At 52.2% G+C, this 20,593-nt stretch overlaps 1 protein-coding gene across 7 annotated transcripts in view; it reads left to right on the forward strand.

Annotated features, from left to right (window-relative positions):
* Positions 1–20,593, forward strand: part of Tyk2 (tyrosine kinase 2) — a 33,079-nt gene that overhangs the window by 11,355 nt on the left and 1,131 nt on the right. For 2 of the 7 annotated variants that reach the window (XM_055601280.1, XM_055601279.1), the window contains exons 4-24: positions 3,034–3,157; positions 3,405–3,552; positions 3,895–4,058; positions 5,365–5,731; positions 6,411–6,611; positions 6,694–6,851; positions 9,688–9,796; positions 9,898–10,093; positions 10,185–10,288; positions 10,389–10,565; positions 10,667–10,754; positions 11,583–11,710; positions 13,587–13,722; positions 13,807–13,961; positions 14,378–14,528; positions 14,780–14,877; positions 15,351–15,543; positions 15,921–16,039; positions 16,832–17,004; positions 17,250–17,367; positions 20,410–20,520. In XM_055601280.1, coding sequence (XP_055457255.1) covers positions 3,034–3,157; positions 3,405–3,552; positions 3,895–4,058; positions 5,365–5,731; positions 6,411–6,611; positions 6,694–6,851; positions 9,688–9,796; positions 9,898–10,093; positions 10,185–10,288; positions 10,389–10,565; positions 10,667–10,754; positions 11,583–11,710; positions 13,587–13,722; positions 13,807–13,961; positions 14,378–14,528; positions 14,780–14,877; positions 15,351–15,543; positions 15,921–16,039; positions 16,832–17,004; positions 17,250–17,367; positions 20,410–20,520 — 3,218 coding nt within the window. Of the gene's footprint in view, positions 1–1,372; positions 1,431–3,033; positions 3,158–3,404; positions 3,553–3,894; positions 4,059–5,364; positions 5,732–6,410; positions 6,612–6,693; positions 6,852–9,687; positions 9,797–9,897; positions 10,094–10,184; positions 10,289–10,388; positions 10,566–10,666; positions 10,755–11,582; positions 11,711–13,586; positions 13,723–13,806; positions 13,962–14,377; positions 14,529–14,779; positions 14,878–15,350; positions 15,567–15,920; positions 16,040–16,831; positions 17,005–17,249; positions 17,368–20,409; positions 20,521–20,593 lie in introns of those variants that run through there. The other 5 variants (XM_055601282.1, XM_055601284.1, XM_055601283.1 and 2 more) reach the window with 5 other exon arrangements.

The raw sequence follows: 20,593 nt of genomic DNA on the forward strand, positions 1-20,593 counted from the left end.
TGGGCAGTTTTTGATAAAGGATTACCCCATTTATCTGTGACTGCTCTACATTCACTAAGCCAATGTCAACCCTTGCCACATCTTCTGTATATTCTAGGAAGCATATGCTCCCTTTCTGAATTATTTTGGTTTTTCTGGTAACTCCCTTTGTAGCAACCTTGCCCATCACAATTAGGACATTTCCCAAGGTCTTTAGGGGAGCTTCTCCTCTCAAGGTCAAATTGGGTGAATGAGGTCTGATGTCAATTGTATTTCTAATTCATTCCTCTGTTGGTGCAGATCTTGCTCTTAATGGCCTTATTACCTCTTTGCATTCGGTATTAGCATTTTCAAAAGCTAAAGATTCTATTAGTGCTTTTCTAGCTAGTGGATCTGATATACTTCTATCCACAGCTGAGGTCCATCTTTGCAAAAAGTTAGTGAATGTTTCACTTGGACCTTGTATGACGACCTGAGAGAATGGCTCAAGCCTTTTTCCTGATTCCTCAACCTTCTCCCAGGCGTTTAAAGCTGCTAGGCAACATAATGCTAAGGTTTCTTCATTATATACAGCTTGTATCTCTGTGTCAGCATATTGGTCATCGCCAGGCAGCTCTTCCTTAGAAACACCAACACCTTGGCTCTATTTTTGTGCGCTAACTCTCTAGCTTCTTCTCTCCACCATGATAGCCATTGTAAATATGGCCCAGGTTCTAATATTGCCTTTGCCATATCATCCCAGTCTTTTGGGATTACTCTACTTCTGATTGACCAGGAAGTCAGCATTTGTTTTACAAATGGTGGATACATTCCAAAATTAGTGACACTCTCCTTAAATGTCCTCAGATCTAACACTTCCACAGGGCACCATCCAGCTTCATGATAATCCTGTGGATGATCATCATCTGCTGGTCTCTGCTGTATACTGACTGGCTAAGCTAACGTTTGTTTTCTAACCCCCTTTTGTTGGCTTTATTTTTGTCTTTTGCCTCTGCCTGAGTATTTTCTTTTTTTAACAACTATGTTTTTTGTGTTTTTTTTTAAGATTTATTTTTTTATATATATATATGAATGCTCTGTTTTCACACACACCAGAAGAGGAAATCAGATTCCATTACAGATGGCCATGAGCCACCATGTCAGTTCCCATGCTGGGAACTGAACTCAGGACCTCTGGAAGAACAGTCAGTGCTCTTAACTGCTGAGCCATCTCTCCAGCCCCAGAGTATTTTCTTTACTTAGTACTCTAAACTCTTCTCTTAAGGTCTGCACCCATGTTTCATACCTATATCTTTGTTGTTTGTTTTGTTCAATAATCTCTTGAATCTCTTGTTTCATGCCTCGCTTCCAGCTTTTAATTTTTTTCTTTATTTTGTTCTAGTTGTTCTTTGTGCTGTTCCAGTATCTTTTCTGAAACCTCTGCCCTAGCTTCCTGTTGTTCATCCCGTTTTGTAAGTTTTTGTATCTCTTGTTCTATGTCCTGTATCCAACCTTCATTTTTTCTTTATATTGTTCTACTTGTTCTTTGTTGTTCCAGTATCTTTTCTAAAGCCTTTGCCTTTGAGAAGACATAAAAGGCTAATCCAATGATTAAAGTTAAATTGAGGACTATGAATGTAAACATAGTCATAATTTCTAAACTTATCTTTATTTCTGTCTTAAAAACGGAGAAGAGATATCAGCCAAGCTCCAAGAGGTCTGTTTTATTGTTTCTCCCACTCTGTTAGACTGTAGACAGTTTTGTTATGTTAAGTCTCAGGTCTGCCCACTATAGTCTTTTGCCCCAGGGCCTGTTTAAGAGTCTCTCTTAAAGAGACAGTAATTGACCTGGGAGTTTTTAAGTTTTAAGTTTGGGTTTTATCACTGGGAGCTTATTTCCCCCCACCAAATTATGATAAAGTATGATCTAAAGGGTGTGGATACTTAGATTAGTTGGGTGCCATTTGATGTGGGTTATTAATATTTACTATTGATAATATCTTTTAGCCAAAGCAGCAGTTGATCCTAGAGCAGCTGTATGCGGAAATCACTACACAGAGACTGGGATTTATTTAATTAACCTAGAGCACAGTGCTGGGCAATAGTTACTCCACCCTAAACCTCCAGGCCCACAGTTTCCTACCATTCAGATTTCACCTATTATGCTTGCTTTCAGTCATGTCTTACGTCCAGTCCCATCTCTCCACATGGTTCCAAGTCCTCTCCTCCGGATTCTCTCTCCTCCCTCCTGGACCAAGATGTCCCATCCTATCTTCTCCATTGCTCAGCATTGTGGCTGGTTGTGTTACTGACAACACAGAGAACAAATGGTGGCATGTTTACACAAATTTGAGACAGGTGGTGCTTAGAATTTACATCACAATGCAGTGTCCAGATTGAAACCAGATAGTGGGGTAGAGAAATCAGCATTTGAATGAACAAGGGTAAATTGTATACATTCCAAAAGAACGTTATCCTCACACAAGGCAGCATATTTCATTAAGCCCTCAGTGAAGTTACCTCCTTGTTGTAACTTTGGAGAGCAATCTGTGTTTATCTGATAGGCTGAAACTTTTTGTTTTTGTTGTTTATTTGTACGTCAAGACAGGGTCTCCCTCTATGGAGTCCTGAAACTCACACTGTAGACCAGGCTGGCCTAGAACTCATAGAGATCCACCTGCCTCTGCCCTCCTAGTGCTGGGATACGTCACCATGCTCAGCCTGTTTTGTTTTGTCTTTGAGCCAGGGTTTCATATAGCTCAGGCTGGCCTTCAACTTGCTGTGTAGCAGACAATGGCTTTGTCCTGCCGTGGCCTCCAGAATTCTGGGATCACATGGCACTTAGTTCAGTGTCCCTGTCCTAGCTGCAGAGGAATCTGGGAAATGTAGTTCTGGGAAGCCTTGGCATGGTGGAAATACTGAACTGCCTGTGCATATATCATTATTTGGCAACTAGTAGGCGGAAAGGGACCTAAGAAGGGTATGTGAAAGGAGTCAGTGGATTTCAGGATCCTCAGAGCTAAGGTCTACAGGTGATGGGGCTTCTAACTTCATCCCCCAACCCCTGTGTTCCAGGCATCACTCCACCCTGCTTGAATCTCTTTGCCCTCTACGATGCACAGGCCAAGGTCTGGCTGCCCCCAAACCATATCCTGGACACATCCCGAGATGTAAGCCTAAAGCTATATTTCCGCATGAGGTGAGTGAAGGCCTCTTGGAAGGAGTGTGTATGTGAGAGTGTGTGTGTGTGTGTGTGTGTGTGTGTGTGTGTGTGTGTGTGTGTGTAGGTGTGTGTCCATCCAAGTGCCACAGCACAGGTGTGGAGGGAAATGCAATACATCCACTATGCAATGGTCTCTCACAGCAAACACAGGTTGTTAGGCTTAGCAAGTACCTTTACCCACTGAGCCTCCCCAGGCTCTGATTCTTCTTTCCCTTCTTGCCAGGTTTTACTTCCGGAACTGGCATGGCATGACTCCCCAGGAACCGGCTGTATACCGGTGCGGTTTCCCAGGGGCAGAGGCTTCCTCAGAGCGGACAGAGCAGGGCGTGCAGCTCTTGGATTCTGCCTCATTTGAATACCTTTTTGAGCAGGTATGAGCAGGGATGGGGAATCTGGACAATTGTGGGGGAACAAAGGGACAGTTAAGGGCTTCCCTCCATTTCCAGCTTCATTTCAGCTAAAATGTTTCAGCTCATATCAGCTTTTACCTTTCTTTTCCAAAAGAACTTGGGGTGAATGATTAGTAATGTCTAGGATTGGCTAGTAATGTCTGACATGGTCTCAAGCTTAGGCAAAGGTGATTGTATGTGATGTATTTGGTCTTTCTAAGAAAATGCTTATCCTTTCCCCACAAGGTACCTGGAAGTAGGGAGTTAAAGTTTGTTGCCAATAGAGCCATCAGCTCTTTTTCTATCCATCCCTCTACCTGTCAGGGAAAACATGAGTTCATGAATGACGTAGTCTCTCTTCGGGACCTGTCTAACGAGGAAGAGATCCACCACTTTAAGAATGAGAGCCTGGGCATGGCCTTTCTGCATCTCTGCCACCTTGCTCTCTGCCGTGGTATCCCTCTGGAGGAAATGGCCAGAGAGATCAGGTGACTGAAAATGGAATGGGCACCAGGAGTAGGTGGGTGAAATTCGCCATGCCCTGGGGTACCAGGGTGGACCACTCATGTTGCCTTCACTCACCCAGCAGACAGGAACTTAGCCCCCACTTCGTACCAATTCTAAGTGTTGGAAACACAACACCAGCCTGTTCTACATAGTGAGCTCGAAGACAGCCAGGGCTGCACAGAGAAACCTATTGCAAAAAGAAAGAACTAACCCCACAAAAGCCAAGTCTACAGAAGCGGGGTTCCCAGTGGGTACAACTTCTGGAAGGCATTGTGGGGCTCAAATCCCAGGTCCTAGGAAGCTCAAGAAGGGTCTGTCTTTGGCCAGGCATGTGGCACAGACCTGTAGCCACAACAACCAGTATACTGAGACAGGAGAACTACAAGTCATAGGAAAGCCTGGGCTACATTGTTTGACCTAGTCTCCCTCCCACTCACCCTCCTCCCCAAAAAATTAGTTCAGAGTAGTTGGTTGGATCTTAATTGCAACACATGGGGGTAGAGCGAGGAGGATCAGGAGTTCAAGGTCAGTGTCAGCTACACAGCAAGCTTAAGACCAGGCTGGGCTACATGCCACCCCTGTCCCCAAAACACAAGACAACAACACTAGGGCCAGATGTGGTGGCGTGCACCTGGAATTACTGCACCCGGCAGGTAGAACCAGGAAGATTTCTTCAAGTTTGAGGTCATTCTTGGCTACACAGTGAGTTTCGAACCAGCCTGGGCTAAATTATGTAATATAAAAACCAAAGTAAGGAGCTGGAGAGATGGCAGCGTGCTTATGAGCCCTGGCCCCTCTTACAGGGGAACTGAGTTCCATTCCCAACACCCACGTGCAGGCTCACACCCAGTTCCAGGGCATCTGATGCCCTCTTCTGGTCACTGTGAACACGTGCGTGTGGAGGCTCATGCTCATGGAGACATAGAAATAAAAAGATTTAGAGCCCGGCGTGGTGGCGAATGCCTTTAATCCTAGTGCTTGGGAGGCAGAGGTCTACAAAGAGAGTTCCAGGACAGCCAGGGCTGCTACACACAGGCACGCACGCACGCAGCACGTACGTACGTTGTCTCTAACCCTCTGCCCCACCCCCCACCCCCAAAAAAAAAATTGAGACAGAGTTTCACTATATAGTGCTGGGGTGAAGGGCCGAAGCCACAGTACTTGAGGTCGGGCGCTTCATGTCTGCATTCATGACATCGGTCTCACTGTCTATGTTAGGCAGCAGAGAGGTCCAGCCACTGACCCCATGTCACCCAACCTGACTTGTCCCCTGCGCCACCTTTCCAGCTTCAAGAACTGCATCCCTCGCTCCTTCCGCGAGCACATCCGTCAGCACAACGTGCTCACGCGCCTGCGCCTCCGAAGAGTCTTCCGCCGATTCCTGCGGGCCTTCCAGCCTGGCCACCTCTCCCAGCAGGTGGTGATGGTTAAGTACCTGGCCACCCTGGAGCGGCTGGCTCCCCGCTTTGGCTCAGAGCGCATCCCTGTGTGTCATCTGGAGGTAGTGGATCAGCCTGAGAGGGACCCCTGCTACCTCCAAAACAGTGGGCAGACTTCTGGGGACCCAGGCCCAGAGCTGGCCCCCGGGCCTCCCACCCACGAGGCGCTGGTGACAGGCACCGGAGGTATCCAGTGGCGGCCGCTGCAGAGGCAGGTGAGCAGTCAGCACAGCTGTGGGCTCCCCGGGGCGCCTCAGGGAGCCCTCTTTTCACCTGGCTCTGGAGGCCTGCCCACCTGTCTTGCTTTTCCCCTCCATTTATCTGTGGGAGATGGCACCGGTGTGCTAGACTGTGCACGTGGAAGTCAGACTACAGCTTGGGGAAGCTGGTTCTTCCCCTTCCGCCATGTGGGCTCCAGGGATCAAAGAGGCTTTGGAGGCAAGCCTCTACCCACTGAGCCAGCTCACTGGCCCTTGAGGGGTTGGTATTAATTATTAACTAAGTAATTTTTAGTGTTCTCAAGACAGGGTTTCTCTGTGTAGCCTTGACTGTCCTGGACTCGCTTGGTAGACCAGGCTCACCTTGAACTCACAGAGATCCGCCTGCCCCCGTCTCCCGAGCGCTGGAATTAAAGGCGCCCCCCCGCCCCCCCCCCCCCCCCCCCCCCCCGCAGTTAGGATCTGATTTTGTGCTGTACTTCCGAGCTGACCTGGAGCTCAGCTGCACAGCCCAGGTGGCACTGGAACTCGTGGTGACCCTCCTGTAGCTTTCCGAGTTTTTGGAACTAAAGGCTGGAGCCCGGTTTCCCTCTGTCCTCAGAGGGGAAATTAAACTAGCCTTGTCCCGCTCTGTCCCCTGCCTACCCCCACCCCTCCCACTGGCTTGGTTTTTCAGGAATCTGAGAGAAGCCACAACGTAGGGAATCCCCAAGGCCTCCGGTCTGGGAAGAAGGCCAAGGCCCCTGAGGCTGGAGAGCAGCTGGCAGAGAGTCCTGGGGAGCCAGCCTGGACCTACTTCTGTGACTTCCAGGACATCTCCCACGTGGTGCTGAAGGACCGCCACGTGCGCATCCACCTTCAGGACAACAAGTGCTTGGTGGGGGCCCTGGGCAGTAGGCTGGTGGGGGAGGCTGGGATGCATCCTGCCAGGCCCCTGATCATGTGCCCCTGGCCCACAGTTGCTGCGCCTCTGCTCCCGGGCTGAGGCCCTGTCCTTTGTGGCCCTGGTGGATGGCTATTTCCGATTGACCGCTGACTCCAGCCACTACCTGTGCCATGAGGTGGCGCCCCCGAGGCTGGTGACCAGCATCCAGAATGGCATCCACGGGCCCCTGATGTGAGTGGTGGCGTGGCCCGAGGATGCCAGGGGTTGGCGCTGCGGAAGCTGGGATTCCAGCAGACGCTGACACGTGATGGGGTGTGCATGCCATCCTACACCGTGTGTGTGCTCCTGCCCTCACGCCTAGGTGCTGCCCCCAGCCAGTCAGCTGTGGGCCGAGTCAGGGTGTCACTGTTTGTGTCTGTGTGGCCTCTGTGTACAACACCTTTTAGTCCCCATTTTTGTTGTTGCTCTTGCCACCTCTGGGATGTCAAGGCCCTTATACTAGTTTTTTTTTTTTTTTCCATTACTATAACAAAACACCTGAACCTGTATACTTAAGGAGAAAAGTGGTTAGTTGTGGTGCATGATTTAATCCAAGCAGGTCAGCTTGGGCTATGTAGTGAGGTTCTATCTCAAAATGAATTTTTTTTTTAAGATTTATTTATTCTATGTATATGAGTGTTCTATCTGCATTTACACCTGCCAGAAGAGGGAATCAGTTCACATTATAGATGGTTGTGAGCCACCATGTGGTTGCTGGGAATTGAACTCATGATCTTTGGAAGAGCAGACAGTGCTCTTAACCACTGAGCCATCTCTCCAGCCCCCTCAAAATGAAATTTTAAATAAATTATGTGAATATGTGTATGTCTGCATAGTTGGGTGCAGCTGCCCATAGAGGCAGGGGCACTGGATCCTCCTGGAGCTGGTATTTATAGGTGACGGTGTGGGTGCTGGGAACCGAACTTGGGTCGTCCTGAAGAGCAGTAAGCCCCTTTAATGACTGAGCCATCTTCAGCCTTCAGAATTAAATAGTAAGAACATGTCCGGGGGGCCTGAGGAAATGACTGTGATGAAACGCTTGCCTTGTAGCGTGAAGATCTGAGTTTGGCCCCTAAAAGGCACACAGCTCAGCAGCTCGTGTGTGGAGTCCCAGCACTGCTGCGGTGCCACGGTATGTGGAGATGGACTCTCTGGAGCACAGCTCCCGCCTCGAAACAGGGCAGAGGGCGAGGACTGACAGCCCAGGGTCTCCTCCGACGTGCAGAGCAGCGTGCACACCTCACACGCGCACAGGCCACAGACATAGCACGGAATGTCTGGTCGGGGGCTATTAGCAAGCTGTTGTGCTTGCTAGCGCCCAAAGCCCTTGGTTCAGTTCCCAGCGCTGCCTGCCCTGGATGTGGTGGTGTACCGGGCATTCCCGGGACAGCCTACAGGAGTCAGTTCTCTCCTGCCCTCTTGGTGCTGGGGATCAAACTCAGCTCCTCAGACTCAGCAGCCAGCGCCTGTGTCACTGAGTCTTCTCCACGGCCCCTTGTTTGGTTTTGAGACCGAGTTTCATTTAGCACAGACTAAGCTTGAATGTACCTGAGGGTGACCGGGAACGTCATATCTTCCTGTCCCACCTCTTGGTCCTAGGACTAGAGGCATGCGTTGCCACATCTGGCTTGTGTCTATCTTTCTTTAAGTTTCTTTTTAATAATTTTATTTTATATGTATAGATTTTGATTTGTTTTTGTTTGTTTTGTTTTTGCCTCATATATGTCTGCGCCACACGCCTGTCTGGTGCCCACAAAGGCTAGGAGTTAGAAAACAGTTGCAAGCCCCCTTCTGGGTGCTGGGAGGAACAGCAAGTGCTCTTAACCTCTGAGCCACCTCTCCAGCCCATCATATCTCGCTCCTCATCACGGGGTATGGGACCTGACCTGAGCCTCGGAGGGGACAAATCACTTAGAAATGGTGTCCCCACATGGCCCTGTGGCTCAGGGTGATGAATGATCTGTATTTTGGGGGCATGTAACTCTCTCTACCGCAAGCCACTGTCCCTTTGACCCACGTGACATCAGCTGTTTTCCTGTCTCAGCATCTGTCACTTTGTCAGCGGCTGTGTTTGATGTCAGGCACACGGGTCTGTTCTTACTTGGATCTCTCTGTCCGTGCTCGTATATAGGTATACATGTATGTTGGGTTTATTGCCAGTGGTTCCGATGGTCTTTGCACGTCTCTTAATTTGGGGGGAGGACATGCCGTAGGGTATGTGGGGAGTCGGAGGGCGACCTGCAGGTGTCAGTCTCTCCTTCTATCACACGGGTCCTGGATGTTAAACTCAAGTCATCAAGCTCTGAGCAAAGCGCCTTTCCCCACAGGGCCGCCTTACAGGCTCTCTGAAGGGTCTGGATGCATGAGCGTGCACACAAGGCAGCCAGCAGCTGGCGTTGAGTGCCTTCCTCAGTCACGCTCCATTAGTTTTTTTTTCTATTTTCCATATGTATGTATGTGTATCTGTGTGCGCGTATGCCGAGTGAATGCGGGTGCCCATGGAGGCAGAAGAGGCATGGGACTCCCTGGCACTGGAGTTACAGGTGGCTGTGAGGTCCCTGATGTAGGTGCCGAGACTCCAACTCTATGGCCCTCTCAGGAACAGGAAGTGCTGTTTACCACCGAGCTGTCTGTTCCGCTCCTGCACCTTACTTTTGAGACAGGGCCTCTCACTGAGACTGGAATTCAGTGATTGGCCAGGCCAGCTGAGCCGTATCCTCAGGGCTGGGGTTACAGAGCACGTCACCCGCCCAGATTCCCACGTGGGCCGGAGGTATCTGAACCCAGATCGTCTAAGGCCCCATCCCCTCTACTTTTTCATGAGACATAGTCGTAGCAGGTAGCCCAGGCTGGACTAAAACTTTCAGTGATCCCGTGACCTCAGCCTCGGGAGAGCTGGAGTTACAGGTGTGCACTGACTGGCTGGTGCGTGTGTGTCTGGGCAGGTTTCCTGTGGCCACTGCCTTAGCAGGGGTCCCAAAGTGATTACAAGAGGCTTGATGGTATCCCCTGTCCTCTCCTCTCCCAGGGATCCATTTGCGCAGGCCAAGCTGTGGCCGGAAGACGGCCTCTACCTGATTCAGTGGAGCACCAGCCACCTGTACCGCCTGATCCTCACTGTGGCCCATCGAAACCCGGTGGGCCTGGGGCCAGGGTGACGGGGAGGGAGGCGCAGCCTTCGAAGGCTGGAACCCAGCCCTGCTGGACCCCTGCTCACATCTACTTCCCACCTCCCCAGGCTCCCAGTAGTGGCCCGAGGGGCCTGCGCCTCCGAAAATTCCCCATCACCCAGCAGCCCGGAGCCTTTGTGCTGGAAGGCTGGGGACGCTCCTTTGACACCATAGGGGAACTTCGGGTGGCCTTGCAGGGCTGCTCACTGCGGGCTGGCGACGACTGTTTCCCCTTGCACCGCTGTTGCCTGCCCCGGCCAGGAGGTGAGTGGGATAGTGAGAGGCACAGGGTAGGGGTGGTGCTCTGTGCCCCGAAGCCAGCCCACGAGGGCAAAATGTCTGCTCCTGTGCCTAGAAATCTCCAACCTCCTGATCATGCGGGGGTCCAGCGCCCACACCCGCCCGCTCAACCTCAGTCAGCTCAGCTTCCACAGGGTTCACCAGGATGAAATCACCCAGGTGGGTGCTCCGTGACAGGGCATGTGGATCTGGGGGGAGGGGCGGTGTTCACCTGCCATCCAGTGCCGCTCGCACCGCATTCAGCACCATTTCTTAACAGCTGTCCCACCTGGGCCAAGGCACAAGGACCAATGTGTATGAGGGTCTGCTACGAGTGGGGGGCCCTGATGAAGGCAAAGCGGACAGTGGCTGCCCCCCTGAGCCTGGTGGGAACGGTGAGCAGCAGCTTCGAGTGGTGCTTAAAGTCCTGGACCCCAGCCACCATGGCATCGCCTTGGTAAGTGTGCAAGGCTGACCCTGGGGTACCAGGAGAGGATGATGGGGTGAGACGGGGCGGGTCTGCAGTAACAGGCTGACCTGCCCTGTCTGTCTCCACAGGCCTTCTATGAAACAGCTAGCCTCATGAGTCAGGTGTCACACACGCACCTGGCCTTCCTGCACGGGGTGTGCGTGCGCGGCTCAGAGAGTGAGTGGCCCCCGCACGCCAACCCGCTGTACCCCTGCCTGGCCTGTATCTCGTCTCAATGTTTTCTGTTTGTTTTCTGATGGTACTGGAGATGGACCCCAGGCCTTCAGCATGTAGGGTAACACTCTACCCCTGAGCCACACCCCGGCCATTTGACCATTGCTCCTGGAGCCCTGAGACCAGACAATACCCTGACCTTCAGCACATGCCCGCCCTTCCCTACATCAACCCTCCGTTCACGTCTTAACACTGTCTATACTTTGACCCTCCTCATTACCCTGACCCCTTGCTATACCGGCTCTGTCCTGTCTCTTTGACCCAGACCCTGATGTCTGCCTCTGAGTCTCCATTCTTCCCACAATCCCTTCTGCATCCACCATACATCCTCCAGTCCCTTCAGCACAGTGGCCCCAGGCAGGTCCCAGCCCTGCTGTGTCCCCAGTCACCCTGAGTTTCCAGCCTGCTTAGACACCTCTGTTCCTTTGCTGCCTGACCCTCCAAGGTCCTAGTGCAGGCCGACCCCAGTCATGACCCCATGAGCGGCTCTTGATTCTGCTTTCCAGCCTGTGCCTGGCCCTCTACTCCATCTTCATGGCACCTCTGTCTCCTGCTCCCTATCTCAGCTCACCCCCCTCCCAACTCCTCTCCACTTCCCAAACTCCCTCTTGTCCTTGCTCTGTGCCTAGACTCCCCATTCCACCTCTGCCCCTACTCTCTCCTCTGTCTTCAGAGTACCTCCCCCTACCCAAACTCAGCTCACCTCCGCCACCAGTCTGTCTCTGGAGGCAGAGGCAGGCGGCTGCCCCTCCAGCCACTGTATCTTTGCAGATATCATTGTGACAGAGTTCGTGGAACATGGACCCCTGGATGTGTGGTTACGGCGACAGCGGGGCCGACTCTCCATGACCTGGAAGATGACTGTGGCCCAGCAGCTGGCCAGCGCCCTCAGCTACCTGGTATGTGGACCTGGGGGGACACCTGTGCGTGAGGGGAGTAGTTGCAGCCTGGGTATCAGGGTGGGAGGCCACGCTATGCCGCAGTTCTGAACTGTGACTCCCGGAGTGTCACCAACATGCCTGGCTCTGACATGCCCCAGCCGTTGCTGTTCTAATCCCACTGTCTCCTGAAGGCCCGCCCTCTCATTTATATGTTCATATTCAGTGGCCCCAAGTGCATTGCCCCAGGCCCTATGCCAGACCCTACACATACAATTATTATGCCCTGACTCTGGGGCCTGCCATTTCAGTTGGAAGAGAGGACATACATCACTCCTGGGTACCTTGAAGTTGATAAGGCAAGATCCCCTGTCTGTGTCCTCAAGTCTGCTGTAGAAAACAGGGGAAGCCAGACATGGTGACAAATACCTGCTGTGGCAGGTTTGTGTGTGTGTGTGTGTGTGTGTGTGTGTGTATGTGTGTGTCTCACAGAGATCCGTCTACCTCTGCCTCCTGAGCACTGAGATTAAAGGCACGCCATCTCACCCGGCTGGGACCATTTTTTTCTCCCCAAAAAAACACAAGTGTACAGAACCAGCACAGACTCTTCTGCTACTGTAGGTATCACCATGTGAAATGCCGTCACAGCATATCTACCACAGTGTAAATGCCATGAAAAGAGAGCCGGGCGCTGTGGTGCACACCTGTAATCCCAGCACCCAGGTGGCAGAGGCAGGCAGAGTTCTGTGAGTTTGAGGCCAGCCTGGCCTACAAAGCGAGTCCAGGACAGCTAGGGCTACACAGGGAAATCCTGTCTGGCAAAACAAAAACAAACAAAAAAGTAATGAAAATCATGTAAAATTATATTACTGTGTTTTTTGTTTTTGGCCTGGGACTCAATACGCAGGCCAGGCTGACCTTTAACTCCCAGAGGTCTACTTACCTCTGCGTCTGGAGCATAGAGATTAAAGGTGCTACCATGCCTGGCTAATTAAATTTGTTTTGAGGCAAGGTCTCACGTAGCCCAGGCTGGTTTTGAACTCCTGATCCTCCTGCCTCTGGAGATGACAGCTGCATGCTCATGCCCTAATCTAAATCTAAATCTAGTTTTGGTCATGGCTCAGCCTGAAGAGAGGGCTAACTGTGCTTAAAGCAGTAACATAATATATTAGGAAGCAGTAAGAGCTGAGCGGAAGGGACGCGGGGAGATAGTGGTAAATGCTTGCTGTACAGCCTTGGAAGACGTGAATTCCTATCCCTAGCAACCCACGTGAAAAGCCACATGCCTGCGACCCTAGCACTGGGGAGGCACAGACAGGAGGATCCCTGGAGCTCACTGCCTGGCCAGCTTATCCCATCAGTGAGCCCCAGATTCCGTGTCAGAGTCTGTCTCAAAGAATAAGGTGGGAAGCAGTTAAGCCCCCTCCGCCCCCAGCATCCATCCCTGACCTGCACACACATGCACACACAGGGGCATAGAACACAGAAGGAATTTAGGGTTGGAGCAATTGCTGACGTGGCTGTTAGGCACAGTGACAGCCCAAGAGTGAGGTAGAATTTGAGACAGGTGGGCTGGGGCTGACCTCACCTGACAGGAGAGGAAAACTGTGAGGAAATCTTGGGAAGATCGTTTTCAGGTGTGTGTGTGGACTGGGGACAGCCCGTGCAGAGGTCCTGGGGAGGGGATGTGCCTGGCCTGTGTTTGGGGTCTTCTGGCTTTTTATTCCTTGGCTATCTACTCAGTTCTCTGGTCATGATAACTGGTCCTGTCATCTCAATAATTTGACAGTTTCATATGGCTATCCCTGTGGGGAGGATCCTTATGGGTTAGGGATGGTAGATAGAATCTGGGCCCGGTCCTGGGAGCCCTGCACATTTTCTTCCTCTGCCATCCTAGGAGGACAAGAATCTGGTTCATGGGAATGTATGTGGCCGGAACATCCTGCTGGCCCGGCTGGGGCTGGAGGAGGGTACCAGCCCCTTCATCAAGCTAAGTGATCCTGGTGTGGGCCAAGCCGCCCTCTCCAGGGAGGGTGAGTTCTGGAGTGGGGCTTGACACAGGGATGGCCTCCCCTTGCCCTTTCCACTCTTGCTGATCTGGGACCTGTGCTCCCTAGAGCGGGTGGAGCGCATTCCCTGGACAGCTCCCGAGTGCCTGTCTGGAGGATCCAGTAACTTGGGTACTGCCACAGACATGTGGGGCTTCGGCGCCACCCTCCTTGAGATCTGCTTTGACGGAGAGGCACCCCTGCAGGGCCGTAGCCCCTCTGAGGTATGTCCTGAGGATTTCTGTGGGTTCTGGAGGGTTCCCCGGTCCATTTAAGTGGCCGAAGAGGGTTCCTAAAGAAGGGTTCATCCAGAATCTGGCTTACAAGCTGCTCGTGAGCTAGGCCAGGAAGAGCAGCACTGATCCCAGACACAGCTTTTGCAGAGGCCCTGGGGCAAAAGAGCAGCTGAGCTGAGGGAGGAAGCCAGGGTGCTGGGAGTGGCTCAGCAGTGACCTGCTCCAGCTCTGCAGGCCAGCTGGACTAGGTTACAGTTCCTGGCCCTAAAGTCTTTACCTTTCTGTAAAATGGGCATAAAGAGATCAGGGACTGGTCTGAGCCAACCCTGCTGCTTAGCCGCGCCTCCTGGGGGAGCTGTGGGGCAGAATGGGGTGCTCACTCTTTGGGGTCACCATCCCCGCAGAAAGAACGATTCTACACAAAGCAGCACCAGCTGCCTGAGCCCTCATGCCCAGAGCTGGCCACGCTCACCCGCCAGTGCCTCACCTATGAACCAGGACAGCGGCCATCATTCCGCACCATCTTGCGGGACCTCACTAGACTGCAGCCACAGAGTGAGCCAGAGCCCTGGGGGCTGGGGGGGGGGTGCAGCTGGGGTCCCTGCCAATTCAGGCACCTCCCCTTGCCCTTTCCACTCTTGCTGATCTGGGACCTGTGCTCCCAGAGCAGGTCTCCGCAGTGGGGCATGGTACATGCAGTTTCTGGTTCATCTAAGGGTGTGCAGGTGAGGGGAATGCTAGGGAGCAGGCATGTGACACTGTCTGGGGAAGGCCCACAGTCTAACTGCAGCCTTTGCCTGTTCCAGATCTTGTGGGTGTTTCGGCCATGAACTCAGACTCACCAGCATCAGACCCCACTGTTTTCCACAAGCGGTACTTGAAGAAGATCCGGGATCTGGGCGAGGTGAGGGGTAGCCGCCAGCTGGGGTGTAGGTTAGAGATGTAGAGGAGAGGGCTGAAGATGTGGAGGGAGAGGGAGATGGGTTTGGGGCTCAGAGATTTGGGACAGTCTAGAGGTCTGGGGTGCATCTGGAGACAGGACATGAAGGGCTGGGGAGTGCCTGGGGACCTGGGGGAAGGACCTGGGAGGAATTGGGGCTTAAGGAAATCTTGTTTAAGAATAGTTTTGAGGGCCAGGCACAACAGACACGCCTTTAATACTAACGTTCAGGAGGCAGAGGCAAGCAGGGCTCTGAGTGTGAGGCCACCTTGGTTTACAGATCAAATTCCAAGCTACCGTGGGCCACAGTGTGGTTCTCAAACAACAGTAATAGCAATAGTAACGTTTTCAGAGATGAGGGCGTGGAGATTTTTCATCTTGGAAGGGCCTAGCAAGCTCTACTGCCTGGTTCTCACTCTCTTGCCCACTTCTGCAAGGGTCATTTTGGTAAGGTCAGCCTGTACTGCTACGATCCAACCAATGATGGAACTGGCGAGATGGTGGCCGTGAAAGCCCTTAAGGAGGGATGTGGTCCCCAGCTCCGCTCAGGCTGGCAGCGGGAGATCGAAATCCTACGAACGCTGTACCATGAACACATTGTCAAGTACAAAGGCTGCTGTGAGGACCAAGGTGTGAACAGTGGCCAGGCCATGGTGTGTAGGTGTGGCTGGTCCATCCTGGCCAATTGGAAGGTTTCTATAATTGGGTGGAGGTGGGACCTTATGGACCTAACCTGACCTGACCAATTAGAATTACTCAGTCTCAGGAGGGGTGTGGCTGGGAAGCCTTCTTCTTAGTTGTGGCCAGGATGAACAGGAGCTACCAGTACCCCCCTAACACAGGAACAGTGTTCCACATAGGTCATTCTTGTCCGTGGACCTGGCCTAGCTGCAGGGGTCCTGACCTTGTCTTCTTACCTGGGAATGAGCTGTGCAAAGTACTCAGGGCTCTGGGCTCCAGGGACTTCAACCCCTTCTTCAACATCCTCTATGGTCTCTGCTGAACAGGAGAGAAGTCTGTACAGCTGGTCATGGAATACGTCCCTCTGGGCAGCCTACGAGATTACCTGCCACGGCACAGCGTAGGGCTGGCTCAGCTCCTGCTGTTCGCCCAGCAGATCTGCGAGGTGGGATGGCCACGCCCTTCCCTCTAGAGCGGACCACCTGTTTTCTGTGGGTCCTAATGCGTTCTATCCCTCATCATGTCCACACTCTTGTCCTTGGACTAGATTCCTGGACACAGTCCCATAGGTCTCACCCTTAATCCCTGCAGTTTTCTTAAGACCGTACCCACCCGCCTTGGCCCCTCCCACTAAGCCTACCTGGCTTCCATCCTCCCGGTTTTATTTAGTTGGGACCCTTGCCTGGCCTGATACCTACAGGCCCCGCCCCTAACCCTGTAGAGGTTTACATATTCCAAGACCCACCCATCTCTTCTTGGCCTTGCTCACAATGCCCCGCCTCTCTGAGGTCGCCTTCCAGCCTAGCTTGCCCCTGAAAGCTCTTCTCCCAACCTTGTAGGGCAGTGGTCCTCCACCTTCCCAATGCTGTAACCCTTGAATACAGTTCCTCATGTTGTGGCGACCCCCAACTGTAAAATCATTTCTGTTTGTTGCTACTTCCTAACTTTAATTTTGCTGCTGTTATGGATCGTAATGTAAATATCTGGTGTGCAGGATTATCTGTTATGCGACCCCTAGGAAAGGGTCAGTTGAACTCCCCTAAGGGTCGGAGACCCACATGTTGAGAGTCACTGTTGTACAGGTTTGCACAGTCCTTACCTTGACTCCACCCACAAAGCCCCGCCCCTCACAGCTCACCCTCCTGTCTAGCTTTGCTGGTTGGCCCCAAGCCCTGCTTTGGCTCCTCCTTTCCCTTGCTCAGCCTGGGCTGAGCTGCCTCTCCCTGCTCCAACCCAGGGCATGGCTTACCTGCATGCACAGCACTACATTCACCGAGACTTGGCTGCGCGCAACGTGCTGCTGGACAACGACAGGCTGGTCAAGATTGGGGACTTTGGCCTAGCCAAGGCTGTGCCGGAAGGCCACGAGTACTACCGCGTGCGCGAGGACGGGGACAGCCCGGTGTTCTGGTGACGAGGAGCGGGCACAGTCTGAGGGGTTGGGGTGGAGGAGGCGGGGATGCTGATGGAAGCTGGGCGGGGCCTAAGGATGGAAGGGGCAGGACTAAATCCCAGTAGGCCAGTTTGGCTCGGCTTAGTAGGTCTGTAACCCCTCAGGCTGTGCCCTGAAGGGTGAGGTCCAACTGGAACTCAGGGGTCCTTCGACTGCCTGTGAACTCCAAGTCCGGCCAGTCCTGAGCCTCCTCTGTCTCCAGGTATGCCCCGGAATGCCTGAAGGAGTGCAAATTTTACTATGCATCCGATGTCTGGTCCTTTGGGGTGACCCTGTATGAGCTGTTGACATACTGTGACTCTAGCCAGAGTCCCCCCACGGTGAGCGACAGACACCCCACTCTGCCTTTGTGTTTACTGGGGACTTTTTCCAGAAAGGCAGGCATTTAAAACTCAGCCCCCAACACTGACAGGCTCTTTTTGCAGGTGGTGGGGAGGGGAATGTTTCAAGACAGGGTGTCTCTGTGGAGCCCCGGCTGTCCTGGAACTCCCTCTGTACACCAGGCTACCCTCAAACTCAGAGACCTGCCTGCTTCTGCCTCCTGAGTGCCAAGGCTTGCGGCTGGCAGGCTCTTCACTCAAGTGTTTAGCCCTGCCTCAGCTATAAAGGGGTTGCTTGGTGTGGGAGTTATTTTGTTTCCATGGGGTTTGTTTGGTGGTTCTTTCCCACCTGTTTATTGTGTGTTGGTTGTGTGTGTGTGCATGAGCCACATCACACATGTGGAGGTTGTATAAAATGGAGGTTTGGGCACCGTATGTTTAAAGTGAGGATGTGCCCGCTCCGAGGTATGGTTGAGGAGAAGGTTTTTATTGTAGATCTGAGGGAGAGTTACATCCAGAGGCATCTGGAAGAGTCCAGAGCAGGGATAGAAAGTAGTAGACTAACTTGGCCAGTGGACTGAACTGGGCCATGGGGTAGGGGAGACAAGAGAGCAAAGAGGAGAGAGGAGCCAAGACACTGAATGGCCAAAATGGCAGCATTGTGTTGGGATGAGGAGCTGGGGAGAGAGGGGCCTATGAGCAGAAGTTTAGGGTAGGGGCCGGGTGAGAAGAGCTGAGAGGAGCCAAGATGCCAGCATGGTCTCAGTAACAGGTACTTGTGACCCTGAGAGAGTCTGGGGGCCAGCATGCACTTTAGTATGCTAATGGGCACCACAGATGGCCATTTGTCCTGATGAGGTCAGAGGACAGCTCCCAGGAGTTGATTTTCTCCTACAGGATTGAATTCAGGCTAACAGGCTTATGAGCAAGCACCTTTATCAGGTTGGCTATCTCACAGTCCTTGTTTTAGTGATTTTTTAAAAATTGATTTAAGTATGTTGGTGTTTTGACTGCATGCATACCTGTGTGAGGGTGTGGGATCCCCTGGAACAGGAGTTACAGACAGTTGTGAGCTTGGGGACTGAATCTGGGTCCTCTGGAAGAGCAGCCTGTGCTCTTAATCACTGAGCCATCTCTCCAGCCCTAATGATTTTTTTAAAGTCAATTTTATCTGCTTATTGGGGAGGAGACACTGTACTGCACAGTCTGTGAAGGTCAGGGGGCAACTCGCAGGGGTGGATTCTTTACTTCCATCACATAGGAGGGTGGAAACGCCTTTACCCTCCAAAGTGCCTTTGTCAGTCCCTGGCTTTGTTTTAGATAGGAGCTCCTTTTGGAATTCAGGATGCCCTAGAACTCACAGCCTTCCTGCCTCAGCCTCAGTGCTGGCACCACAGGAGAATTTGTCACTTTTATTTTATGTGTGGGTGTTTTGGCTAGTTGTGTGTCTAGACACCATATATGTGTGGTGCCAGGGAGGCCAGAAGAGGGCATGAAATCATCTGGAACTTCGGTTCTAGCCAGTTGTGAGCTGTTATGTGGGTGCTGTGAATTGAACCCCAATTCTCCGCAAAAACAAATGCTCGTAACCACTGAGCCATCTCCCCTGCAGGGGAGTTTCTAACTGAAGCACTCAAAATATACATGACAAAATCCTGTTGTTTATTATGCTGTTTGCAGACTCCGTGAGTGAGACCTCAAATGTCATTAGGAGCCAGTGTCTCCAGCTCCATCCCACATTCACTGTGTTGGCACCTTAAGCCACCTGCTCTGTACACAGTGACAAGGGTCAAGCCACAGAGCCAAGAGAGCTTCTCTTTCTCCTCTAAATTCTTTTGACTTCTTCTGATGGGCCTAACTAGTTCACGTGTCCATCTCAGAATCTGAAAAGCTGCAATCCACAGCCATTGGTTGGCCATGAGCTAGGTAGGAAAGCCAGGAGGATATTACATTAGCCCCAGAGACAGCGTCTCTCCTCAGTTACTCAGATCACAACAGGAGGATCCTTGAGCCTAAGAGGTGAAGACCAGCCTGTACAACATAGCATTGTCTCATGATTTAAAATGGATTTTAAAATAGATTCTAAAGGGGCTGGAGCTATGACTCGGTTGGCGGCGCACTGGCCTGGCATGTTTGAAGCTCTGGATTCCAACCCCAGCATAAAATAGGCATGCCTGTTATCCCAGCACTGGAGGTGGGGGCAGAAGGATCAAGAATTAAAGGCCAGGAGCTGGAGAGATAGCTCAGAGGTTAAGAGCACTGACTGCTCTTCCAGAGGACCTGAGTTCAATTCCCAGCAACCACATGGTGGCTCACAACCATCTATAATGAGATCTGGTGCCCTCTTCTGGAGCACAGGTGTACATGTGGAGAAAACATTGTATACATAATAAAGAAATATTTAAACAAAAAAAAGATTTAAAGGCCAGCCTTGGATACCTAAGACCCTGGCTCAGAAGAGTGCCTGGGCTGGGGCTGGGGCTGGGGCTCAGCAGCTAAGTATTTGCTTTGTAAGCATGAGGATAGAAGTTTGGATCCCAGAACTCACTTGAATGTCAGGTGGGTGTGGCGGCCTGCCTTTAAATCCAGCCTGGGGAGGCAGAGATGGGATCCCTAGAGCAAGCTCCCTAGTGGTATCAAGAAGCTCTGGCTCTGATCCAGAGACCCTGCCTCAGTGGATAGGGTGGGAGATAAAATCTACCATAATGATTCCTGATCTCAACCTCATTACTCTATGTTACCGTATGTGCTAGGGCACATGACCCACACATTTGCCCACACATGCAGACACGTATGCCCATGAAAATGGGGATCTGGGCATGGCTCTGTGAGTACATCGTGCTCTGTGAGTACATCGTGCTCTGTGAGCACGATGGGAGGGAGACACAGTGTGGAGCCTGTCCCAAAGGACTAAGAGAGGGATAGAGTGGGACATCTTTGTGGTACTGTGGCCTTCCCGTGCCTGTGTGTCACACAGGCACAGAGAAGCATGGGTCGCCGGTTCACAGCTTGTACAAATAGTTGCTATCGATTGTGCCTTAGAAATTCATCGAGCTCATCGGGGTCACCCAAGGCCAGATGACCGTGCTAAGGCTCACAGAGCTGTTGGAACGAGGAGAGAGGCTGCCGCGGCCTGACAGATGTCCCTGTGAGGTGAGTTCACCTGCTTGTCCCCTTCCCCCCCCCACACAGGGTGAACGGCTGCACAGCCCCATTTCTCCCGCAG

This window comes from Psammomys obesus, unplaced genomic scaffold, assembly GCF_907164565.1.
Source record: "Psammomys obesus unplaced genomic scaffold, mPsaObe1.curated_primary_1811, whole genome shotgun sequence".
In the NCBI taxonomy this organism is placed as follows: Eukaryota; Metazoa; Chordata; class Mammalia; order Rodentia; family Muridae; genus Psammomys; species Psammomys obesus.